Below are 20214 nucleotides of genomic sequence, written 5' to 3' on the forward strand. Positions count from 1 at the left end.
ACTTTCAGAAAGCACTTAATTTAAAATTTTAAAAATCACAGTAGGAATCCAAGCAAACTTTATAGTTTAGTCAATATTATGGGTCAGTCTTAATTTCTTACTTTTCACAAATGGTACCATGGTTATGTAAGCTGGTAACCAAAAAAACAAAAAGCAAAAATCTGCTGAATACAGGAATTCTGTACTATCATTGCAATTTTTCTGCAAATCTCAAATTATTTCAAAATAAAAACCTAAAAAAAAAAATATGAGGGAAACAAGCACTCTAACAAGACGTATCTTCTGCTTAGAGATTCTTACTTGGAGTCTCAAAGTACTTACTGTAAAGTAACTCACCTACCCACAGTTCCTTGTAAACAGCTTTGCTTGAAACAAGGCAGCTAGGATTACTAAATATCATATTCCTTAGCTCCCACCTGAAATTCCATCAGTTCAGAAAACTCCCTTCTCCTTTGGTGACTAGGTACCAGGCTGCTGCTTAGGTACCAGGAATTTTTGCTGGAGTAGGAGGCTTGCTCAGAGAACAGGAAAGGTGCCACCTCTCCAAGGAATTCACTGAGGCCTGAGCAGCTAGAAGTTTTCAAAGCCCCTTCACTTGCTCCTTGCTCCCTCATCGGCTCCTTTGCTTCAGCCCTCAGACTAAACGAACACTAAGGTCAAAAGATTTTTGCTAAGATCTCATCATGAACTTTGAGATTTAAAAAATGAATCAAAAATCAATATTATTAGTATAAAAACCTTCACCTATATTTATACAGGTGTTACTTTATACTTAAACGTTTCTAGAACAAGAACTAAACTCAGCATGCAAATGAGTAGGAATGGCAGGTAAAACTGGATAACAAAATTTAAAACAGATTTGATATAGATATATAGGTATATGGTTATTTCAGAACTGGCCAAATGAAGATAAATTTAAACACTGCATTGGAGTGTAAAATACTTTCGTTTTATGAAGTAGGTTTAAAAGGCATGAAATGTAGACATCACAAAAGACAACATGTCAGATTGTCATAAGGCATCTTGTTAAGTATAGACTATAAAGCTGTAACAAAATATTTTCCAAAGGTGACCCACCCACAAAACAATTATATTAAAAATAATGTGGATATTTAAACAGACATTCTACCACCACAACCACACCTGCAAAACTTAAATAATTTTTTTAAACATCACTACTTTCTCTGGAAAAAGAGTCACATCATAAGCAGAAGGAGCTTGACTAAGAATTACGAAAGAAAACTGCTACTATGTAAATGAGTGACCTTTATAATTACAGGCAATACAACTGACAAAAAGATGTAGAGGATCTAGAATCTTGAAAGTCACATTTCTAACGCATTCTCTGCTACACAGCTTTTCCACTGAAAACTGGCTAAAACCTGAGCTCCCTTAAGCTTGAAAACTCTCCAACCCAGTCTCCCAGCTGCCTCTCTCCTTTTCCCCTTTCCAGCTGCGTTCCAGAAAAGAATGATGAAAATCTTTAAAATTACAGATCTAGGGCATCTCTACTTACCTCTGGAAAGAATTTCTCAATAGAAATCTGGGGACAAAATTAATTTGTATTCAGTTAAAAAGATGCAAACTTATGTGAAAATCAAATTTAAATGGGAGTAAGCATAAGGGGATGTTCCCAAATAAATGAATGACAAGTCAAACCACTTGGAATTTCTGCCTTGGGAATTCTAACACTAAAAGTGACAGGCAGATAAAACATGGCAAGATCTTAAATTTTCAGTCTGAAAAGACCAGGGAGCCTCTTCGGGCCCTGTGGGTGTCTATGGCAGAGATCTAGGAAAATTTCTAAGGCACTTCTAACACATCCAATCTTTCTATGTTGTTTTTAATTAAGTTACCACTTGTCATCACCCAGACACTTTGGGGGTTCCTTGATAGTTTATCTTTCTGCCATCTTCCTCATTACAAATCACTGATACAGAGTTGATCCTACCCTGAAAACCAGGGTCCCAATCCCTGCTGGAACCACTCTTGACACATCTAGAGTGATGCTACACACTACCACTGGCTGGGACCCTGAACTTATCCAAAGTCTTCATTTCTCTCTATGACAAGGAGGGTGGACAAGAAAACATTGCGATCATACTTAAATCAATTTTTTTATTACAAAAATATGGAAAAATGATTAAAACACTTATAGAAGCACATAAAAGGAAAAAGTGAAACTCTTTTCACTATTTGTCCCTGTGAAATAACTATATTTAGAATATGCTTCTGGAATATTTTACAGTAAAATAAGAAAATTATACTATTCTACAAACTTTTTTTTTTATTAGCAACATAGATTTCTCCTTTGAAAAGTAACACAAGCTCTCTGAGACTAGGGATTTTGTCTGTTTCCTTCACTGCTATATTTCTAGGAACTAAAACATTGTTTGGCACAAAGTAGGTGCCAAAAAATGTTCACTGAATGAATGAATGAAATCCTCCTTCGTGTCAGATCAATGAGAAGTTCCATGAGGTCAGGGATGTGTCTATTTGGTCTCTGTGATCCCAGCACCACAGTACCTGGTACAAGGTAAGCACTTAGTATCTGTTGAACTAGCAAAACAACTCAATGATGAAACCGCCTAATTTTATTTTTTTAGCTGTTCCAGTGTGTTAGCAATACCACCTAACCAGCTATTCCCCAATTCATGGAAAAAGTCTCTCACAAACACTGTTGCAATAGTTGTTCTTATATATATATCCTATTTAAAGATTTTTTTAGGATAAGAACCCCTTTTGTGGGGCAATCATTGACCTGGTTTAAACGTGTTTGAAACCTCTTCCCTTTAGAATTTCATAAATTAAAAACACTTAAGATTAATTTTTCAATTAGTTTAAAAGCCACTGCCTGGAACTCTGCAAAATGATCTCCCTTTCAAATCTCCAGTAGAAAACCAATGCTTCCCAATCCTGTCTAGATGCAGCCTGAACTGTGTAACACCAGCTGCCTGCATCCTCGGTGACCAACAACTCCTATATGCAACACAGTAGCACTTTAGTCATCGCCCGGAGAAGGCCGTGTCAGGCAGGTCTCTACTGTTGGTTCATCCAGCAGAAAGGAGAAAGAAGACAGCAGAGTAATACACTTCCAGGGCCTGAGCTGGAAGAAGATGCTGAGAAACTAAGAGCTAGACAAGACCAGAAACAGAGGATTAAGAGTATTTTTGAGTTCCCCACAAGGTGAAGGTAGAGCTCTATCTGAACTCTCCAATGGAAAAGTTTTTCCAGAAATGTACCTTTCTGCTTGTTTAATTTTTTCATTCCAAAGATATTAAGTAAATCTCTATTATGTGTCAGAGTTGTGCCATAACTGGGGAGGGAAAAAACAGGCAAGATGGACCTACTCTTCACCATCTTGGCACTGAAGCTTAAGGACCATTGTCGAGGCACAAAGGGATCTGACTCTGAAAAATAAAGACGGCTAGAGACTTTCACCTACTTTCCACCAGGGGACAGAATTTGTGTCCCAGTCACTGCTTCTTCTTTTGTGAAAAACACTGCTCCATTTCTTTCCATGAATGGAGAAGTTGGTTAGAGATCTTTCCCTTTGAGTACACCCCAAGCAAAACTGGTCAACACACACTGAGTGTACTTCCTTTTTCTCCAGGAGCATCTGCTACACCACAGGCCTTGCTGGGCCATCTTCTTAACTGAGGCCAAGGAGAGCTGGGCATTGGCACTTACTGTTGCAGACTCAACATTCAAAGAAGTATAAACTTGGAGTCTTTTAGGGAATCAAGACCATCTAGTCCTACCCCAGTAGTTTCCTAACCTGTTCTGTGTATCACGGAGCTCTTTGAGAATCAGCGACCCCTTTAAACTTCCTGTATTCAAAAAGACACACATATATCTCAGCACATAATTTCCCCTGTATTTTCAGGAGTTTCATGGACACACCATGTAATCGAATATCTAGAATTCCTGAGATCCCATATTAAGAATTCTTACTCTCTATAAAAGCCCACTTGAGCTCTAATGTCCCAGTTAGCAGTCTCTGAGTTGGGTGGATGGAACGCAGAGGCAATGTAGTGCCTGTGTATTACCACACAGGTCCCAGCTCAATCCTCGAGTGAGCTAGTTATCTTTAAAATATGGAAAAACTCTGCTTAGTGGCCAAGGACAGAATTTCTCAAATCAGTCAGCTGAGCCATCTCATGTTTTCAAAGAAGACAACACCAAGCCCCAAAATGAAGTGGTTGAGTCTGGTGGCGTTGAAAGGTGACAGCAGCCCAGAGGTTGTTAGGATTGCTGCCCACCATTGACGGAGCAGTAATACTCGTAGGGATCCTCCACTTCATATATGTTTTCCTCAATGATATAGATGTTTTCCTCTGGGTGCATCCCCTCTGCTGCTGTATTTGACAACCCTGAAGGAGAAAGGTTGGCCAAAGTGATGAGGCTGTGGAAATAAAGAATAGCAGTTGAGTTAAGCATTTTCTGGACATCATGTAATAGAATTGAGAGAATGGGTTTTGCTGAAGAGTTAGCAACCAAGCCATGCCCTCTTCCAGGGGATCTTCCTGACCCACAGAGTGAACCTGCATCTCTTATGTCTCCTGCACTGGCAGGCAGGTTCTTCACCACTAGCACCACCTAGACTTAGTCTAAAATTATTAGTGGTTCAGATAGTATTCAATGGACAGAATCACTTTTTTCTTAAAATATATTTCATTCTGCCCATGTCCCAAGGTCACAGAAACCCAGTAAAAGTTATATAAGCTTTGTGTGTGTGTAGTGTAGTGGAATTAGGAATGGAGACTAATTCTGCAATATGACAGGCAAGCAGTTTTCAACTCTGTTTGTACATTACAATTACCTAGAAACTTTTTATAAGAATAAGGGCTTCCCTGGTGGCTCAGATAGTAAAGAATCCACCTGCAATGCAAGAGACCCAAGTCAGAAAGATCCCCTGGAGAAGGGAATGGCCACCCACGCCAGTATTCCTTCCTGGAGAATCCCATGGACAGAGGAGCCTGGCGGGCTACAGTTCATGGGGTCACAAAGAGTCGGACACAATTGAGCAACTAACTCTTTCACTTTTTCACTATGATGAGACCTCATCCCCAAAGATTCTACTCATTTGCTCTGGGGTAGACAAATATGTTTAAGTGCCCTAGGTGATTCTACCAGGCAATCAGAGTTCAGGAGAACCAGGCTGGGTTATGAAAAGCTCTGAGAGTAGACGCTGAGCTTATTGTTCACTTCTGTAACCAATGGCCACCTGGAGCCTGGGTAGAGTAGGTGCTCAATCAGCTGAAGGGTCACCCCAAATCCCTACCTTCTCCTACCCTACTCATGATTCTTACCTTGAATTTTGTATCTTCTCTTTCCTATCAGAATACCCTAAGTAGAAAGGCAAAGAAAAGTCCATTTAAAATGCTTTAATAAAATAAATGAGATAAAATACAAAACGGGCTAACTGGAGGCAAAGATTGTTTAGGGAAATCTGGTCTACCGGTTAAGATTGAATTACATCAAACCACTGATGTGTGTCTTGGTTTATTACATAAACTGTGGTAGAAAGTAATAGGGATGTATTTTCATATTTAACAATTATAGGGAGTGCCTACTACATATCTGGTAGTATGCTAAGCACAAGGGGCACAAAAAATGAATTATGAGCCCTGACATCATTAAGCTTATCTTCCAGTGGGGAGGCATTTAAGAAAAAAAAGTAAATAGAAAAAATAAAATAATTTCAAACTCTGATGGGACAGAAAGAAAAGTACTACAGCTAAATAGGTTAACCTAGAGATTATCATACTGAGTGAAATAAGACAGAGAAAGACACATATTGTATCATTTATATGTGAAAGATAAAAACATTACAGATATCTTTATTTACAAAACAGAAACAGACTCACAGACACAGAAAACAAACTTATGGTTGCCAAAGGGGAGAGGGGAGGAGACATAAATTAGGAGTATGGAATGAACAGATACATACCACTAAGATGATCTTTAAGCTCAGTTCTGAAAGAAGAGAATGAGTCAGCAAATGAAGAACCAGGGTGAGCATTCTGGATTGAGTAAAGCCCTGGTAAAGATGGTGATAAGTGGCTGAAACTGAAAGCATGACTGGAATAAAAGAGTGGCACTAGATAAGATCTGAAGTGGAGCCTGGGCTAGATACTATAGGACCCTAGAAGTCATAATCAGGAGCTTGGGTTTTATCCTAAGACATAAGAAATAATTGAAGGCCAGAAATATGATATAACTGGGTCTCAAGAAAATCACTTTGTTGCTATGTGGAGAATGAACTAAAAGGAGGTATGAAAGAAAGAGCAGGTAAGGCATGAGCTGCCTCAGAATAAGGTAGTGACAGAGAGGCACAGAATCATGAATGCATTTTAGATATGTTTTGGGAAAAGTGCAGGAAGTGAAGCTGGATTGTGTGTAGTTGGGATTGTGTGTAGGGAGTGAAGAAGGAGAGAATTCAAGGATGGCTTCTAGCTCAGGCAACCAGTTGGATGGTAGTGAAACACTAGGATGAAGACCCAGCAAGGTGGGGTAGGGTTTTAAAAGGTGGAATATAGTCTCTAAGAGCTCCTTTTTGGACACGGTAAGGTGGGAGACAAGCAAGTGGAGATAACACCTGAACAGCTGGACAGTCAGTACCAACACCCTTGAGTGCTAAAGACAGAAAGTAAGGATGACATTGAAGTCTATGGAAATATAGGTTATCATCATCCAGGGGGTATGGAGACATGAAAAACACCAGCTCTGGGGAATCTAAACACCTAAAGAACATGCTGAAGAAGAGAAAATAATAAAAATGACTGAAAAGGAGTGGTCAGATGAGAGTGGTGTTTCAGAAGTCAAGAGAAGGAAGACTTTTTTGGAATGACTGAGGGTCAACTTAGTTGAATATTACTGAAAGATGGATGTACTGCAATGAAGACAGAGGCATCTACTGGGTTTGTCAAAATGGAGATCACTGAGCTTGAACTAAAGCTACTTCCATGGCAATTCAGGTGTAGAAGCTAAATGGGGCTGGGGGTGTTTGAAGAGTACAGAGGAATGAAATGTAGGAATAACTCATCTGAAATATGCCTGTGAAGGAGAGGAGAGAAACGGGAGTAGCTGGAGAGAAATGTGTGAACCAGATCTTATTTTTATGCTAATAGAAAAAGCATAAATAGGAATGGAGAAAGAGACGATTCTGGAGAAAGCGATCAAAGGAAGAAGGAAGTCGTGGCTATGGCAAAGTAGTTGAAACAGGCTTTTAATACTCAATCAGTGTAGTGAGAAGGGAGGGAGGCTTGAGCAGCAGTGAAATATGTGATGCTCATCTCAGACACTGCACTAGGAAGATACAAGATTGCTGCACACTTCTGAGTGCCAATTTATGGCTTTGATGTCATGATTAAAAACCTGTCACCCTCGTTGTGTGATTTTCTCTAGCAGGTTCTAGGGAAAAGACTGCAAACTGTACACAGCTTTCCCATCTATTCTTCTAAGTAGTCATGTTTGGAATTTTGGCAGTAATCATGTGTGTATAAAACATGACTTCTCCCACTCCTCCTCAACCTCTTTCCACACCCTTTTTCACAAACCACAGTGGTCCCTAATATCCAGGCCTTGGCAGAACTCAAAATGTGGGTGCTATCATTGCTCCTTGTCAACCTGTAGACTCCATATTCATGTGGTCAATTCCCAAACTCCACTGCTACCTCTCCATAAACTCAGGTAAGTGGGAGTGAGTAGCTTCTTCCTCTGAACAATTCATTTATCAGAATAACAAAAAGGTAAGCAGAATAGCCCTGGTTTCAAATCCTCTATCACTTAACAGTGTCACGTTGGACTAAAAGTTACTTAAACTTTCAACACGATGGCTCTCCAATTGGTAAATGAGAACATTGGTACCTTTTTCAACAGGGTAATTATGAGGATTTAATGCACATAAAGCACTTGAAAGCTTTAAGCCACACAGGATGAGCAGCTCATCCCAGTTTTCCCTGGACTGTCCCAGTTTTAGCACTGAAAACCCACTTATTCGGACCTCCCCACCACCACCACTTCAGTCCTGGGAAGTTTCGAAATGGTTTGTAATCCTACACACAGTTGATGTTTACAGATGAATAAGAAAGGCTACTAAAATAATAGAGGTATAAGGCCTTAGCCTCTGCCCCAAAGAGAAGAGAATATATCACAATTATTAAAGTACGTGAGGCTTTTGGAGTGATGGAAGTGTTTGGTCATTGATTGTGGTGATGGTTTCCTGAGTGAAATCATCTACAAAAATTCATTAAACTGAACACATTTTACATATACAGTTTATTGCATATAAATTATACTTATTTTTTTAATAAACATAAGCAACTTAGAAGTAAAACATTTGCTGAGTGCCGCAATGGAGGAAAATAACAAATGCTGCAACCTTAACCATGACCCAGTGTTAAAGGAACCTGCTACCCCTCTTTAAAGAACCACACCTAAGAGATAAATAAGATAGAAAATGCTTAGAAGGAAGAGATTGCTGATTCATGAATTTAAAATATTTATGTTCTTTACAAAATAAGAAAATAGGTACTATAATCAAAATCTAATCTAATTAGATTAGAATCTAATCTGCCTGAATCTAAATTCCAGCTTTGCCACTTACCAATTCTGAAACCTTGAACTCTAAGTGTTACTCTTCTCTGCTATAAAAAATGGGGATAACAGTACTACCTACCTTATAAGATGGTGACAACGATAAATATAAAAACAAGTGTGTTACATGGTAAGCACTAAATAAAAACAAGCTATTATTAATCCTGTGATTTGAAAGGACTAAAGAGTATTCATTCTAATCAATATAACCTTATAATTATAATGTCTAGGTTTGGGTTGGTTCTTATATTAACAGTTCCTTATCAGAGGAAGAGAGAAGCACCATCAAATGACTTACATTTGAGAATTAAACCACTGGAGATAAGAATCAGAGCCAGCCCAGCAGAGACTCCTGCTCCTATGTAGAGGCCTGTTCTGGTGGCGGCACCCATGTCTTGCGACTCAGTAGCCAGTGTGGATATTTCCTGTGGAAACGCAAACAGAATTACAGCAAATGGCCAGAAACCCATTGTCTGCCCAGGTAATCTCACGACTTATGCATCAGACCAGCCCTTTCACAGTGTCCCAGGAATGCAGGGACCCTGAAATGACTCATGATTTGTCCCCTTCTAGACAAGCTTCAAAGCACCCAAAGAAAGAGATTAGCTGAAGTTTTGGACTTAGCAAGAGAATAAGATATGCTTGTCTGTGCTGTGGGTGGAGAAGTAGCCTTAGTAAATGGACTCCCAATTTCCCCAACAAAAAATGAACGTTAAAGTGGAACCCTACTTATATAAGATTCCCTCGTGTTTCCGGAGGGAGTTTCAGAGAGGTCTAAATTTTCTGTTGTACCATGAAACCCCAATTTCTACAGAAAGATAGTGATTTAAAAGCTAGGAATTTGCAGCCTGACAGTCTTGGGTTCAAATCCCAGTTCTGTCACCAAAGAGCAGAGTCATCTTGTAAAGTTATTGAGAAAATTAAATGACAAAAAACAGAAAACGCTTGGCAAGAGCCTGGTACAGGATAAATGTTCAGTCAGTGGTAGCTTTTATTGCTATTGCTCTACATCCTGCTTCTAAAATTTCAGTTCATGTTCCCCCTTTAAAAATAGTAACGGTGAACACTTGTAAAACAACATTAAGTAATTAAGTCCTCCATTTATTCAACATACATTTACTGCAAGTGCACTGTGCAAATGTGCCCTAAGCAGTGTGGCACAAAGATGTATTTAAAAGGCAGTCCTGGATTGCAAAGACCACAGGACAAACACAAAAATACTTGAGAGTGAATCAGACTGAGTCAAATGAATGCAGACTCCCAGGTATGTCCTCAAACAATTCCCCAGTCACCGCTATCAGATTGTTTTCTAGTGGTTTTCCCTTCCATTCTGAGAAGGTGGGAGACATTAAAATGGTGGTTGATTGAAATACTGCTTTGTTTTTGGTTAGATATGTAAGTTCTTACCTTAGAATATTCCTGACTGGTGACTTGTCATAAATAAATAAATTTAAACAAACAAACAATCTTTCTCATTAGGGTAGAAATGTTAACAAGGAAAAACACTACTCTCAGGAGATGCAGGGTATCTGAACCCGCCACAGTGGTATACAGTTATGAAATTTCAGGATAAGAACAAAATGCTAGTGCTTCTTCCTTTTGGTTTTCCAGCACCTACTATGTGCCAGGCACTTTTATATGCATCATCTCATTCCATCCTTACAACAGGCCTCTGCAGTTTCAATTGTTAACAGCAACATGTTATAGCCAAGGAACCCAAAGCCAAGGGAGATTAGGTATTTTTCCCCAAGGAAAGAGTGGACAGGAAGGAAGTCTAAAGCCATGCTTTTTTCCTTTGAGTTGAGCACAAGCTCAGCTCACACACACAGTTACTTACTGTCTGATTTTTATCATGGAGGGCCTCCAGTGTCTGTGTCTCTACCACAAAGAAGAAAAATAGCCAAAATAGTTAGGAACTCTCTTTTATATGAGGTTTTTTTTTTTTAAGCTGCCTATAATTCTATTTGAAATTAATTCTACTTCATACTCCACAAAAATTAACTGAGAAACCAACAGAATTTATTGAACAGTTACAAATCAACTCTAGGATGACGTTTTCTCACCCAGATAACAAACCAAACTACCTATGTTCTATGAAATGGAGACTTCTGGGAAGACATATTTTGAATACGTGGTTTGTTGTGTTCGTAGGACCTAAAACAGTCTGCAAAATTGACAATACACAAGCAGGCATTATAATTAGACTTTTTTTAGATCAAATGACTGCTCTTTAATATTTATTTTGTTCATTTATTAATTGACATATAGTTGATTTACAATGTTGTGTTAGTTTCAGGTATACAGTAAAGTGATTCAGAATATATATATTCTTTTTCAGATTCTTTTCCCTTACAGGTTATTACAACTTATTGAGTATAGTTCCCTGTGCTATACAGTAGATCTTTGTTGGTTATCTATTTTATATATCTGTGTGCTCAGTTGCTCAATCACGTTCAACTCTTTGAGACCCCATGGACTGTAGCCTGCCAGGCTTCTCTGTTCATGGAACTTTTCCAGGCAAGAAGACCAGAGTGGATTGTCATTTCTTACTCCAGGGGATCTTCCTGATCCAGGGATTGGACCCCATCTCTTGCATCTCATGCATTAGCAGGTGGATTCTTTACTACTAGGGCCAACTGAGATGCCTCTTATATGTTTAATCCCAAACTGCTAATTTATCCCTCCTTCACCCTTTTTCCTTTTGGTAGCCATCAGTTTGTTTCCTATGTCTATGAGTCTATTTCTGCTTTGTAAGTAAGTTCATATGTACAATCTTTTTTAGATTCCACATATAAGCAATATGATATGACATTTGCCTTTCTCTGTCTGCCTTACTTCACTTAGTATGATAGTCTCAAAGTCCACCCATGTTGCTGCAAATGGCATTATTTCATTTTTATAACTAAGTAATATTCCATTATATACATGTCCATCAACAAACTAAAGATGTGGCATGATTAGACTCTGAAAGGTAAGGAAAGTTGATTTTCTCAAAACCATTTAACATCTACTCATTAAGAGAGAGGGTATTTTATTCCCTAAAAAATGAAAATAATAATAACTGTAACTATAATTTACTATGAATAGGCATTGTGTTAAATTCTTCAAGTGAAGTATCTCATTTAGCACTGAAAACAACTATCTTAAAGTAGGGACTATCTGTCCCATTACGCAGAGGAAGAAGCTGAGAATTAGGAAGCTAAATGATTTACACAAGGTCATACAGCTTAGCGAATAACAGGAATGGCCTTCCAATTTAGGTCTGCATGGCTTTAAAGTACACACTCTTAACTATGCTGCCTCCAACAATGCTCACATCAGCCCTGTGATTACTAAGCTCATCACGTTGCCCAGATCCCAGCTCACTTTCTTTCCTTTTCAGGCACTTATTTATTTATCTGCTTATCCATTCAATGAACATATATTACATCCCCACACTATGCCAGGCACAGAGGACAGAACAGTGAACAAGATGGGCGCAGGCCCTTATCTCATAAACAATGCATTTTAAAAACCAACAAATCGTCAGCCTTGGGAAGATTAAGCATGCAAACTCATTTTTCTGGTTGAGTCAGAGGCTCTGAAACTTCCTAAATGCCATGGTCACTTTCTGCAAGCTTCAAAGTCTAAGCCTTTTAATGCAAAACTCCTGGCATACAGACTCTGATTTTAATATAAAAGCGTATTCTCAGCCTAAAGTTTTGTTTATTTTTTAAGAAAAGGAAAGACGTTATCTCCCATTTACCTTTGCTCCTATTACAAAAAGGAATTTAAAAACCACACTGGTGGAACTACTAAGTAAACTACACATACAATATTTTCTAGTGTAAATCTAGTTTCTGCTTCCATATAATTACTTTTCTTGGCTTAAATGATAAGACTGTCTGACTTCTAACTTTTTTTTAACTTCATTTTACAGTGAAAATTATCAATAAACTAGAGCACTACTGGGTTATCACAGCTTATTTTCACATAGATTGACATCAACCAAGATGGATGGGACATATGGAGGAAGTTACAGTGTGTTCCCTAGAGGACCCAAGACTGGTGGAGCAGGTTAATGATCTTAAAAGTTTACCAACTTAACATTTACCATCTAGCATGTTTTACGTGCCTGACACAATGCTTAGTACTCTACATGCACAATATCTTTTCACCTTCACCACAATGCTGTTCTTGTTCAGTCACTAAGTCATGTTCAACTCTGCAGCTCCATAAACTGCAGCACGTCAGGCTTCCCTGTCCTTTACTATCTCTGTGAGATTGCTCAAACTCATTGAGTAAGTGACGCCATCCAACCATCTCATCCTCTGCAACCCCTTCTCTTGTCCTCAATATTTTCCAACATCAGGGTCTTGCCAGTGAGTCAGCTCTTCACTTCAGGTGGCCAAAGTATTGGAGCTTCAGCTTCAGCACCAGTTGTCCAATGAAAATGCAGGGTTGATTTCCTTTAGGATTGACTGGTTTGATTTCCTTGCTGTCCAAAGGATTCTCAAGAGTCTTCTCCAATACTACAGTTCGAAAGCATCAGTTAGGTCTTCAGTGCTCAGCCTTCTGCATGGTCCAACTCTCACATCCATACATGACTACTGGAAAAACCATTTTGACTATACAGACCTTTGTCAGCAAAGTATGTCTCTGCTTTTTAATACACTGTCTAGAGCTGTCATTGTTTTTCTTTGAAGAAGCAAGCATCTTTTAATTCCATGGCTGCAGTCACTGTGTGCAAAGTACTATTATTTTCCTATTTTTCAAATGAAGAAGTCTCAGAGACGTATTTTGTCCAAGATCACAGAGCTATTAACTGGAGAACCCAAGATTCAAATCAAGTCTACTTCCAGAGCTAAGGATTCATCCGTGATCCAGTCCTGCCTTCTTCAGGTGGAAGAGAGATTTCATTTGTCTAATGTTCAAAGTTGGTTTAGGAATCTCAAAGACCCTTGGAACTCTTACTTGTAAAGGCTCCTCTCCACTTCATAGTAAGCATATTATATGTACCCACATTCCACATTAAAGAAAGGGTGTGTACAACTACACACAAGTTGACTTGCAGGTAATTAACTGGTATAATGTTACATATTATAGTCATACCATTAAATACTAATTAATTAACTAATTAAAGACTAATTAATTTCAACTTTTCATTTTATTTCTGTAGTTTGGAGCCATTGCCTTTTTTTGTTTAAGTATTTTCTTAAGCCTTTGAAAAGCTCAGAGATTGTAGGCACTCTGCCTATATTCCCAGGTACAAAAGATGGCCCCATTCTGTTGCCCTAAAGGGAAGGAACAAACAAGTAAAATCTGAAATGAAGTCCACTTCTGGTTATGGAACAGACACCTCAAAAAATGTGCACTGCCTTGTGAGGAAGCCCCTTCTCTATCTGGGAAGGTATGTGGTCACACAGCAAATGTCCACTCGGGCATGATGTTGTAAAGAGCACTGAAACCGATGATGGGTAAGTGGGATTCCCACCATTCCCTTCAAGGTCTACGGTCGTGGAATTCTTTAAAATATAACAATGACATATGATAAACACTTGGTATGATTTGATTAGCTCACTATTTGGGTGATCATCTGTTTCTACCATATTTAACTTCCTTACTAACTGCATGAGAGATGTTGGTATCCAGTGACTAAAGAACCAACAAAAAGATTCAACCTCTAGAGAACTGACATTAATATTTAAAATAACTAACATTTGAGTGCTTTCTCTGGGCAGGGCATTATGCATTATGCTTAGTGCTTTACATATGCCATCACAACGATCTTTACAATAGTCTTATGACATAGGCACTGGAAATTAACCTCATTATAGAGGTAAGGAGATTGAGCCTCACAGAGTTTGAGCAACAAAACTGAGTTTATAAAACTAACACAAAAAGCTGACATTAGAACCCATTCTGCCTATCACTGAAGTGCTGCGTTCTGCTCAGTTGTTTCAGTCGTGTACAACTCTGCAACCGTATGGACCATAGCCTGCCGGGCTCCTCTGTCCATGAGATTCTCCAGGCAAGAATACTGAAGTGGGTTGCCATGTCCTTCTCCAGGGGATCTTCCTGACCCAGGGATTGAACCTTCATCTCTTGTGTCTCCTGAATTTCAGTCAGGTTCTTTACCCACAGAGTCACCTGGGAAACCCATCACTGAAGTAGTACTTAACTGCAATTTCATTCTGCCTCTAGATCTTACTGAAAATGACAATAACTAACATGTACTGAGTATGTACCATGATCAGACTCTGGGCTAAGCACTTTAGACACACTTCCTTATTTAAATCTGAGAGATTTAATAGATTAGGATTGGAATTTACCTATTATTAAATTTTAGGGCTTTCCTGATTGCTCAGCGGTAAAGAGTCCACCTGCCAATTCAGAATACATGAGTTCAGTTCCTCGGTCTGGAAGAGTCCCTTGAAGGAAACGGCAACCCACTCTAGTATTCTTGCTTGGGAAATCTCATGGACAGGAGCTTGATGGGTTACAGTCCATGTGGTTGCAAAAGAGTCAAACATGACTTAGCAACTAAACAACAATAACAACCTCATTTTACGGAATCAAAGACTATGCTTTGGAGAGTTTAGAGAGACCAGGACTCCTCCATGATCAATGTGACTTGAGGTCTGCTCTGTCAACCTTATCTTCTTCCTAGAGCACTGTGAAAAATACTTGTTGAAATACTTGAAGGATTTAGCTGCTCCTTCTAAGGTGAGAATCTGAGGAAGATGATGGACTTTATTCCAGTTAGAAGGAACTCTTGAAATAGCCTAATCCAAATTATCCCAAACATGGACTGGGGCCAATACATGACAAAACATCATCAGTACAGGAGTATAAGTCAGAAAATAATAAGGAAACATAATGAGTTTTCATTAAACTTATATAAGAGTATCCTCTTTAAAAAAAAAAAAACACAGGGATGTCAATATAGAAATCTTTTTTTCCCTTGTTTGGCAAAATACGAAGCTCATCAGAAATCTTTTTCAGGAGTCAGGAATTATTGGGTGGTGAAATCCAAGTCTCTGAACTCATTCCTCAGACAGAAGAAGAAGATGCTATCAGAAGTGAAAGGTTTTGGCTCAGGTAGAGGTCTACTCACGACTAATTCAGAATCCTAGCTTGGGGCTCTTTTTTCCCAGCATAAATTTACCTTCACCCCTTCCTTACCCCTGTCACTATCTTGGGTGCACAGAAATATTCGTGCCTCCACTCAAACTATTTTCTCATATTTCCCCCATATTTTAAATCCTCTGAACTCAGAAACCAATTAAAGGTTTCCTCCTATACACCATATGTAATTACCTGAGACAGGTCCCTTTGTGGTGAGCATCTTTGGAAAGGCTGTAGTGATGTCCCTCCATGGAGTCCAAGCTGGGGTGACCTTGGCTAAAGACAGAAACCAACATAAGGATGAGGCTTCTCTGACAGCAGAAAAGTGGCAACAGAAAAAAACTGTAAGCACAACAATAGAAGAGAAACACATGCTAAACTTCCAAACCTACCTGAACACCTTCGTTGATAGTATATGACACTCAGGATGTCTGACAGAGCTGTGTTACATCATTATTATCACAGTCTAATTGTTAATAATAAAACTTACAGGCACAATAAATGCTTTCCACAAAACATCTCATAAAATCCTTCCAGTGGCCTCTAGGGTAGGTAGTATTATATTTTATAGAGGAAGAGGTCACAGAGTTTAAATAACTTGACCAAGATTACACAGCTGGTAAGAAGCAGTGTCAAATTTGAACTTAGCTCCATCAACCACTAAGCACACACTCTATAAGCATTAAAATATGAATGCATACATGCCCCCTCTTCCCCACACACGCAGAGTCCAGTGGTTCTCAATCCTGGCTACAGATGGGAGAGAATCATTGGGAGTAGACTTTGTAAAACTCCCATGCTCAGGCTCCATCCACCTTCAGAAATGCTGATTTCCCTGGTTTAGGGCTGGAGCCCAAGCATCTGTGGGAGTCAAAAGGCTCCCCAGGTGATTCCAATGACCAGTCAGGTACTCAGACCACTGATCTAGCACTTTCCTTCATTCTATGGCCATGAGGTTCAAAATAGATGGAGGGAATTAAACATGGTTGTACCCGTTAAACTTTAGGTCTTAGGGACCCAACTGGAGGGCTGTAATTGGGAAGACCAAAGGTGAGATCAGTCAGTGTATTTAATATGATCTACAGGTAAATCTCATTCAGAAAGAAGGTATGCAAAAGTCTACTCACCCGGTTTGATGATCAACTCCAGGTTTGATTTTTGATCATTCATTAGACCTGGGAATTGGATCCGGCAGCAATAGGTACCACTGTCAGCTAAAGTCACATTCTTTATGGTTAAGGTCACGTCTCCTTTGTGCAAATCCCTCTTTAGTAGGTATCTGCTGGATGTCTGATAGGTCACGTTCCTTCCATCAGTTCTGAGCACCAATCTGTAACATTCAAACACAGGGCAGGGTCCCTTGCCCCAGCACACAGGCACGAGATTCTCATTGGTAGCTGGAGAGTAGGTGCAGGGCAGATCAGCATTCTGACCCACCTGAGACACATATGCCCCTTTCAAAGAACCTGCATAAAGAGGAAAAGAGAGCAGTGAAAGAGGTTGGTCCATTTCAAGAAAACTGCAAGCAATGCTTTGCAGAATAAAGAGGAAACCACTGCTGCTGTCCTGCTTGGAGAACAGTTCACTATAGCAATGATTCTCAGACTCAAGGGGCACCAGAATCACCAGAAAGCCTTGTTCAAACAGAGAGAGCTGGGCTCAACTGCTAGAGTTTCCCATTCAACAGTTCTCGGGTGGGGCCCAAGAATTATATCTCTAACAAGTTCCCAGGACACGCTCAGGATATGGTTCATCTTAGAACCTCACTTTGAGAACCAGTGCCCAAGGAGAGAATCGTGGCCTGGTCCTGTGAACATCGAAGGGCACTGCTGATGGAAACAATAATCAGCAGTGGGTCACTGTCAGCCAGGAAAAGAGCTCACCCATCTAGGCTAGTCGTCTATTCACAAACTCAGGGCAGTTATCCTAACACAAAACTCTTTCTCCTTTTTTTCTTAACCAAGCACCAGTCACATAATGAATAAAAACCCTTGGCTGAATAAGAAGTTAATGTATGGCTGTTCTGAGGTTTAAATTTTATATAAACTACACACTAGTATAACACATATTCAAACAGTATAAAAAGTATATGACAACTCTCCCATACCCTGCTCTTTTCCATGTTCCAGCTTCCTTTCCCAAAGAAGCATTCATGTATTCCCACTCCCCTGTGACACACACAAAAACAAGTCCAATATATCCATTTTTATGCTCCTTGCTTTCTTCAATTAACATTATGATTTAAAGACATCTCATATCATTATGTTTCATCAGCTTTGCTATTTGTATCATGGATATATCACAATTTCTTTACCCACTACTCTGCTGGTGGACATTTAGATTGCTGCCAAACTTTTGCTTATTACAATGACCATCCTTGCAACTTTATCTTGCACTATCCAACGGCAAAAATCCAGACTTACTTGTAAGCAGTAGCAGCATGAGCAGGACACAGTCAAAAAAAAGATGTGAAAACATGGGTTCTGAAGAAGAAAGTCAAACAATGGCTCTGTTTAGGTTGCAGTTTCAATTCCCCAATCAAACTGAGTATTTCCTGCAACTGTCTCTCCTCCCAAGTCACAGGAGCAGTGGCCACTCTCCAGACTGCTGGCCCAGCACAGCAGGCATTTGACTACCAATCACTCTTCTCTTAACACTGTCATCTATGATGACAGCAAAGGAAATACCAGTTCTCTCTCATGCTACACCACACGCATCCTGTGAAGACTGACATTTACCCTGTCCTCATCATCGAAGAGGAAGCAATACTCAGAGGAAGAACAGTGTTACTCTGTCAAGTGTCTCTTGGCAAGTAGAGTGAGCCCTCTACTATCTCCAGTGAAATAATAGTCCTCTGTCTGAAATGGAGAGTGTTCACTGGGAACACAGGTAGAAATATATCACTCATACATTCATTCAGTCAAGTCAGTCAGCTGGTGAGTTCTGTGACCAATGTTTATGAAGCATCTACTATTTGTCAGGAACTGGACTAGGAGCAGGGAAATACCACCATGAATGAATGGCCTGATTCTTTTTGTTTTTGTTTTTGGCTATGCCATATGACTTGTAGGATCTTAGTTCCCTGACCAGGGTCCGAACCCATGCCCCCTGCACTGGAAGTGTGCATTCCTAACCACTGAACTGCCAGGGAAATCCCTGGCCTGTTCCTTATCCTCACATTTAGGTGCCCTTTCTACTCCAATCATGAAACTAATTCTTAGCCTTGCTCTAATACAAACTGAGCCATGCCATGTAAGCTTCCTAGGCTGGCCTCCCCCTTTATAAAATCTATAACATGAGGAAACTGTATTAGGTGACATAGGCACAGCTGCTCTAACATGACTTTGACCTGAACTTTCAGACTCTTCCACCAAGGAAAACTGCATTCCCTCCTGCAATGATTCTTTCCCCCTCCTTCTGGGGGAACCGAAGGCACCTCGATATTCTATTTCCTCTCATATACACTAGATGTCCCCTTTCCTTCCATCTCAGGGGCTTTGGGCATCAATTGTCAGAAAGTGTTGATCCACACTCTCCATTATTGAGGTTAACATCTCAAACACTCTCAACTCTGGGAGCATGACTTTTGTCTGGAAATCTTAAAAGCAAACATCTATTTATAAAAGGGAAGTGAGCTCTCAGATGGAACAGTTTCTGAAAACCCTGTGGTCTTCCTCTGTCTTCTCTGTCTGAATTTCCTTGTCACTCATTTTAAATGTTACTAAATGCATTTATTATAAATATCCAGCTTATTCTGTGTGTGTACCTTTATAGTGCCACAAAGTTAGTGGTGACTCAAGAGATCATGTTCAATTTCTTAATGGTATAGACAAGGAAACTGATGCCTGAAAAGACCAATTTGCCCAAAGGTATATGACTGTTCATTTCAAGCAAGAACACGAGTTTCCCTAAGAACCAGATTGTTTTCCCACTGTAAACTATGTTTTATAAATTTCATATTTGCCCTTACTATGTCTGCCCACACACCTAATAACAACAAGCAAATGTACATATTCAAGTGTAAGGTAGATATGATTAAACATGGGGTCAGAGGTTAGATTTACTAACAGCATGCATGAGTCCAAGCAAAACTCTTAAAAGTTTCAGGCCTCACATTTTATGTTCTGATTTTGGTTTGCTTTGTTTCTTATCATTATTACTCTGTCCTCTATCCATCTCTAGAATTATTACTGGATCCAGCTTAATAAAAGTTTAACAATGGGAACTTCCCTAGGAATCCACCTGCCAATGAAGGGAACACAGGTTCAATCCCCATAGCCCAGGAAGATCCCACATGCCGTGGAACAACTAAGCCCACATGTAGCAGCAAAGACCCAGGACAGCCTAAATAAATAAATAAAATTATTTTTAAAATGAAATTACTTACTAGTGAGGCTTTAAAAAATAATTAACAATGTATTAATTCATCAAAGTCTAGACATGAAGGTGCCTAGAAATCTACTCTAACCCCTTTCTTTTTCTTTGTGTATACAGGACTTTTTTTGA

At 39.4% G+C, this 20214-nt stretch overlaps 1 protein-coding gene across 2 annotated transcripts; it reads right to left on the bottom strand.

The window, feature by feature from the left end:
• Positions 1 to 927: 927 nt before the first annotated feature.
• Positions 928 to 18381, bottom strand: HAVCR2 (hepatitis A virus cellular receptor 2). Of its 2 annotated transcripts, none has more exons than XM_069590007.1 (7): positions 18132 to 18381; positions 16836 to 17174; positions 15901 to 15984; positions 10439 to 10479; positions 8900 to 9026; positions 5313 to 5349; positions 928 to 4405 (listed from the first exon to the last, which is right to left on the bottom strand). In XM_069590007.1, the coding sequence occupies exons 1-7, from the start codon at positions 18184 to 18186 to the stop codon at positions 4246 to 4248; spliced, it is 843 nt and encodes a 280-aa protein (XP_069446108.1). In that variant the 5' UTR covers positions 18187 to 18381; the 3' UTR covers positions 928 to 4245. The 2 variants fall into 2 exon arrangements, with proteins under 2 accessions (XP_069446108.1, XP_069446109.1); XM_069590008.1 differs by having other exon boundaries at positions 2108 to 4373; positions 18132 to 18302.
• Positions 18382 to 20214: the final 1833 nt, after the last annotated feature.

Source organism: Ovis canadensis, chromosome 5, assembly GCF_042477335.2.
Source record: "Ovis canadensis isolate MfBH-ARS-UI-01 breed Bighorn chromosome 5, ARS-UI_OviCan_v2, whole genome shotgun sequence".
In the NCBI taxonomy this organism is placed as follows: domain Eukaryota; kingdom Metazoa; phylum Chordata; class Mammalia; order Artiodactyla; family Bovidae; genus Ovis; species Ovis canadensis.

What these genes read in the sequence shown, in the direction of transcription:
- HAVCR2 (XM_069590007.1), bottom strand. Translation starts at nt 18,186, where the DNA reads ATGTTTTCACATCTTTTTTTTGACTGTGTCCTGCTCATGCTGCTACTG. An exon ending in CAGTGGTTTAATTCTCAAAT is followed by an intron (nt 5,350 to 8,899) that starts GTAAGTCATTTG and finishes CTTTCTACTTAG; the next exon opens with GGTATTCTGATAGGAAAGAG. An exon ending in GAGAAGATACAAAATTCAAG is followed by an intron (nt 4,406 to 5,312) that starts GTAAGAATCATG and finishes TTATTTCCACAG; the next exon opens with CCTCATCACTTTGGCCAACC.